General features: G+C 39.4%; 1 protein-coding gene across 1 annotated transcript in view; it reads right to left on the bottom strand.

Moving 5' to 3' along the window:
* Positions 1-2,699: 2,699 nt before the first annotated feature.
* The window catches only part of wdr45 (WD repeat domain 45), an 11,614-nt gene continuing 7,680 nt past the window's right edge, over positions 2,700-6,633 (bottom strand). The window contains exon 11 of the mRNA XM_046067330.1: positions 2,700-3,123. Coding sequence (XP_045923286.1) covers positions 3,014-3,123 — 110 coding nt within the window. The 3' untranslated portion in view covers positions 2,700-3,013. The remainder of the gene's footprint in view (positions 3,124-6,633) is intronic.

Genomic DNA, 6,633 nt, shown 5'->3' with positions numbered 1-6,633 from the left:
CATTTCCTTAAGTAAAACACTTCTCTGACCTGCTGAGTGTCAAAGTAAATTATAACTTTTATTTTCCAAAGTTAAAAGTAGCAGAATGTTTCTGTAAATGCATCCCAGTATAACGATCACTCCGAGCTAATGAAACAAGTTAAAACAGATAAAACTTCATGGTACATTTGTTTGCACATAAATTCAAATACATTACAGACTTGTCCACAGCTGATAATGAGTTTTTGAAAATGTAATCTGCCATGCATCACATGCTCGCAGGTGTACTTTTATTATGGATTTGATAGTGTCGTACATGGAGCTGTTGTCAGAGAGTACACTAATAGTTTTCAAGGTGATGTCTTTCTATAGCCTTTCCAAAACCAAAAACACAAAGTGCAAAATATATTTAACAGTGTATCTGTGTACTGTAACATTAGCTGCTAGACCTGATTAGGCCTGTATGACTGAGATTTTTTGATGTAAGGCTGGTGGGTGTCCTACTGCTTTCAGTCGTATTTTATTATATTTTTTTTAGCTATTCTGACCCACAATCCTCTGTGCACGTGAGTACATGCAAGAGCAACAGTAAGTACACGGTAAGGGCAGCTGCAGTACATGTCTATCCCATAGTCTTTGTATGGAGAAGTGTCTGATTTTCAGGAGGGTGATTTTCAAGCACAGCCTTTAACATCAAAGGACCACACCAGCTGCTGCACAGCGTCATCCACTGACCAATACTTAAAGCTACACCGCCAAAAGGGCCTGAGGCAAGCCTTCAATTCTGATATGACTAGGATGTGTGGTGGATTTTTGGATTAGAGATTAGCAGGAGCCTTGGCCCAGTTTCTGAGGACATCGAGAACATGCAAAACATTTCAAGACTTAACGGAAACTTCTCTAATCTCCCGGTTAAAAGTCAGTAATCTGTGGATTTGCACGTTAGCTGTCAGAGCAAATGATACATATGAGGCAGACAAAGTTATGCATAACCTTTGCAGAGTAAACTGGTAAGAAAGAAGTTTAATACAAATTTTAAATAGAAAATGAGACTTGTCTGCTTGTGACTTCTCGTGGTGAGCAGTTCTACAACTGAAGAGGTACCATATGCAGTATTTCACAAGAAAAATAGCAAATAAATTTAGGGGCCTAAGTTGGGAACCACTGCAATATAAAGGTAAAAATATGTGATGAACGAAGCTTTTAAATGATTACAATTGAATATCTGGAGCAAGCTCAGATTACCTTATGATTCATTTGAAGTCAATTAAGTAATCAGTGCAGTAATAACATTTCTACTTTGATCTGATCTTTACAAGCTGGTCTTTAAAAGCATCCACACTAATAAACTCCTACACACTGTACACTAACTCTCTCTGAAATATAGTGAAGCCGAAATTGTTTAATCAACTGTGGCATTTACTTTCGTGCCAGTGAAATTCAGTTCAGAGATAAATCAGCATCAAAATAAGTTTAGCATTTGAGTGTTCATCTAACACACCGAAAATTGTGCTGTTTACCACCTAAAAATGACTGAACTTTTTTATTTTACTTTGGTGTATTGTGGTCTAAAGGCAACACTCCCTGGTCTTGGCTGTGTCACTGAGAGGGTGTTAAGTTGATCTGCAGCACAAAGAAGTTAAGTGAAGTGACACCAAAGATGCTGCAGTGTTTTGTGTGAAGACTCCCACAGTCAAACTTGAACAACAAAATCATTTGTGGCTTAGTCAGACAACATTTTAAAGCTTGTTCAAATCAGATCTCTATGGTAGAGTTTTAGACTGATGGTTTAAAATAAAGGTGTCCTGCAAGAATCAACATTCGGCCCCGATATTTACTCTATATGTACAATTCATTTTCCAACTGAGCTTTGCAGTGTTCATTTCTATGCAAACGATACCATCTTGTAAGTCAACGTCGAGCTCCAGATTTCTTTTCCAAATTTTTAGCAAAAAGTCAACATTTAGGGAAATACATATTTGCTTTCTTGTTGAGATTTATCCAACTCTCGCTGGTTATCTTACCTACCATAAACCTAGTGGAAACATCTAGCCTGGTTCTGTCCAAAACAAACAAAATCTGCCTACCAGCATCTCTGAAGCTCATCGGTCACAATGTTTATTTTATTGTTTAATTCCTATAAAAACAATAAATAAATGTAAGAATTCTTTGCTGTTTGACGGGCTGTTACAAGCCAAACCATTTCTTGACTCTGAGTAGCTGCCACTCAACCAGCGGAGACTCCAGAAAGTTAATAGTGCTTGCAAAGCAATAATCCGGCACACAAACCACAGTAAAACAGAAAATTGTCATTTTTACACGCAAGTTTTTGTACAGATTAAGCAAATGAGATTTAACGTGTCCATTTCTAAGCTTCACAGAGAGCCAGGCTAGCGGTTTCCCCCGTTTCCAGTCTTGTCTCTTGTTGGCTGAAGCCTTATATGTCATAGGAGAACGGTTAGCTACCTTCTCATCTAAAGCATATTTCACAAAATGTCAAACTAGTCCTTTAAAGCTTGTTCTTAACGCCAAAAAGACAAAGGCTCCATTTATACTTGTTATTTGAATCCAGAGGTGACTCAATACACTTCTTACATGTGTCTCTGGAGAACACTAGGGTGATAGGATCACTACATGAAGATGAATAAAACTTAAAACTACATTTACGTAAATACAATTTTGACCACGTAAACAAGTCAAACAAACACCAGGCGTGTATGTACTGGCTTCATAACAAAAACATGTTTTAATTTCAGTTGGACTTTAACTAGTAACGTCTCATAAATACAGTAAACCATGTCAGGGTTTCATCAGACTCATGATGCACCAAGGTTACAGGCTGTATTTATATTCACACTGCTACATACTGTAGATACAACTCATTCCAAACACAAAGGACTTCATAAAACAGGCCCCGGCATAAAGTCTGTTTCTCTGCACGTCTCTGATTCTCTCCAGAACACAACAATAATCATTAACTCCAGTCATTTTCATTTGTCATCGTTGCCCTTCCAGTAAGGTCTTTAAAACGGCCTCAGAAGTCATCATCATCGCATATATCCAGATACACGTCGAAGGCCTCTCGGTTGCAGTTTCCATCAGGGGTGAACACGTACTTATGGAAGGTCCCGTCCACACATATGGCTGCAGGAGGGGAGAGGAGTTAAACAACACTGAGTCAAGCGCTACAATACAACGATGTGGTGAATACTAATTATGCAGCTCACGTCTTTGTCAGACACAAACAACTCTTTTCAACATTTAGGAAACTGCCATCTGGAGTGTGGCAGCACTGAGAAGTTGGAGGATGAAAAAATACTTTTTCTCTTTCATTATTTGGCGTTAAGAGGATTTATTGACTGAAGAACATATGATGATGATGATGATAAAGGGGATTTCATTACATCTAATGTGACTAATACTTAGTCTCTCTCCAAACTAAACAACACACCTACAACAGTGAATAATGAATATTAAGTCTGTTGAGTCAATATTGTAAATTCTCAAATTAAAAGGCAGTATTAAAATAACGGCCTCGGTGCAGCACAAACAAATAAAGACTGATAAAAAGCACTGCATGGGTGGAATTACTTGGACTTTAATAGTTCACTTGGGAAATTTAGTATAATGTATATTTCCATCAGTACAACCACAAACATGTCATACTCACCATACTATGTAGGCGCACTTGGCTTTTAAGCGCAATGGGAGATGACACTCATTAACTAAGAGACTCATTACAACCCCTTTGCACCCAGATTATGCACAGTTTAACTAGCAGCATTGGAGTTGGACATGCTGTAAAGTCCCTTTTCCACCGGATGGTATCAGCTCAACCTGCCTCGAAGCTTTCCATTGGGAAAATCTGGTACTGTGTTTTTTTGTAACGGTACTCTCTGTACTTTTTCGCTTTATTATTAATATCATCCATTGGTCTGTGTGTGGCAGGTGGGGTGTGTGGGTTGGGTTGAAGATAGGGGTGGGGAAAAAAATCGATACAGCATAGTATTGTGATGTTTGCCATGGCAATACTATATCGATACACGGACGTCAAGTTTCGATATTTTATTATATAAATTGCAGATGGTGAGTTTTAACTTTTTGGTACTAGAATAATAAAATCTATTGCTTTTTTTAGTCCACTAGAAAACTTAACAGGACCATATAAAGGACTGAAAAAGTGATATGAACAAATGTATCTTAAACAGATGTTGACAAAGTTTGACTTTAGGGACCAAATTGGAAATTGTAAAAAGGTAATAAATTGCAATTTATCTCAATTTATTTGAAATCGCTATTAAATCGAATCGCAACATAAATATGGTGATAATATCGTATCGAGGGGCCTCTGGTGATTCCCACCCCTAGTTGAAGATTACGTCACAGCAGTTTTGTGCAGCATCGCTATGATGATGACCAGCTATATCTACAATGGAAAACGGAGGACGAGGCACCAAAAGCAAGTTCAACGGAGGCGAGGCGAGGCGAAGTTCATTGTGTGGCGTTTTGATACTTTTATTATGTTGCCGCTAGATGAAGGCAGTTCCCATGGGAAAGTAGCTCGTTACAGGGTTTCTTATCGGACTGTCCTTGATAGGCCTTCATCTTAGGTCAGTTGGGTTCTACTTCCTTCCTCCCTTGGACACTGCGTGATAATCTTAAGAGTTTAAAGTCACTTGTTTCTTTACTGGCTCTTTGTCTTACATTCTGCAGACTGGTTGTACTTTTTTTGTTTGTCTGACCCTTTGCAAAGAATAACATCCTTAAAGACATCTGAATTGAATTCTTTATTTCTAAAGACAAAAAAAAAATGATGAATGAATAAAAATTGAAATTGAAACACTATTTATTTTAACAGCAGTAAATACTGTAATACAGAGTAGAAAATGATCTGCATTAGAAACAAAGAATAAATTATTTTGTCTAAGAAAAAATCCACAATTAAGGCAACAGGTTATATATCAGTTTTGGTCACATTGGATTGTTTGTTTTGCATCTACATTTCCTCAGAGCTCTAACTGGATTTATGTTTATCATCATGAAGCTCTGGTAGCTCTGAGTTACTGGAGATACGTCCACCTGAAATGAGTATTCATGGCATAAGTAGTTTTATTATAAACTAGAATTCACTCTGGAAAGGCAGCTGTGATATGATGTGACATTAGGGGCAGCTCTGCTTGTACTAACACCATGTCCCTTAATCATGAAGATCTCTGTAATTTCACAACCTTTAAGGGCACTTTCCTCCTGCCTTTTCTCTGCCTCTCATTCTCGTGTGCATTTTTTCTCCACACTGGTCGGCCACGAACTCACGCACTGACTGAACGCTGTGTACTGATATGTGTGTGTGTGTGTGTGTGCATGTGACCAGTCGCGAGTGATGACAGGGATCAGGTTAAAAGCAGGCGGGAGGCTGACTGTCTACTGGTCTATTGGACTGTGGCTGCCCTGTGACAAATTCAACTTTATATTCTAGTTTGACAAGTCTGGATGTCATATTTGGCGCGGTGGCACTGCAGCAGAGAGTGAGACGCGACTGCGGTCTGGATTCTCCTGCAATATGTCGCCATGTCATCGCTGCCGCTGGTTAAATTGACAATTAACAGCAGGCTAAAACAGCCCTCAGTCCAACGGCCAGTCCGCGAGTTTAATCTCCACAGCGTCTTCTTGTTTACAGTGCTGTCTGTAAAGACAATAAGCTTCACGAGTGGACCAATGAGCAAACACTACGTGCAGGTAGTACTCATGGGAGCTGTAGTGTCAAATTGCAATTCATTTGTTATTACAGATGATTCTCCTGAAAAGACAGAAAAGTTGCTAGTGGGAGTGACTAGAGGTTGAAATCCACCCGCATTTGGCGGGCTGGCGGGCGTTAATGTCAAGCCCTGGTTGGCAACAAATTTAATAATTATCAATTATTTGTCGCACCCCTACTAGATAATCACAATTGTTTTAGTCTCAACATCCATCATGGCAATCCAGAGGCCGATGACAAATGACTTTGTTCATAAATTACAGTGGGGGAAATAAGTATTTGACCCCTTGCTGATTTTGCAGGTTTGCCCACTTACAAAGAATGCAACAATCTACAATTTTAATCATATGTACATTCTAACAGTGAAAGACAGAATCCCAAAAAAATTCCAGAAAATCACATCATATGAATTTATAAAAATTGATAACCATCTGATGAGGAAAAACAAGTATATGACCCCCTACCAAACAGCAAGTATTCTGGCTCCTACAAGCCAGTTAGTCTTTCACAGCCCCAATCCCAACCAATTATCTACATCAAATACACCTGCCTCACCTCGTTACCTGTATAAAAGACACCTGTCAACACCCAAACAACCAGCATCCAACATCACCACCATGGGCAAGACCAAAGAGCTTTCTACGGACATCAGGGACAAGATTGTTGATCTGCACAAGGCTGGGATGGGCTACAAGAGAATCGGAAAGCAACTTGGAGAGAAAAGATCAACTGTCGGTGCAGTTATCAGGAAATGGAAGAAGCACCACACCACCGCCAACCTCCCTCGGTCTGGGCCTCCACACAAGATCTCGCCTCGTGGGGTGTCCCTGATCATGCGAACGGTGAGGAATCATCCCAAAACCACAAGGGGGGAACTGATGAATCAACTGAAGGCAGCT

This window comes from Micropterus dolomieu, linkage group LG13 (genome assembly GCF_021292245.1).
Source record: "Micropterus dolomieu isolate WLL.071019.BEF.003 ecotype Adirondacks linkage group LG13, ASM2129224v1, whole genome shotgun sequence".
Classification (NCBI taxonomy): domain Eukaryota; kingdom Metazoa; phylum Chordata; class Actinopteri; order Centrarchiformes; family Centrarchidae; genus Micropterus; species Micropterus dolomieu.
Note: the sequence above shows the minus strand (reverse complement) of the source record. Positions and strands in the feature narration are given on the sequence as shown.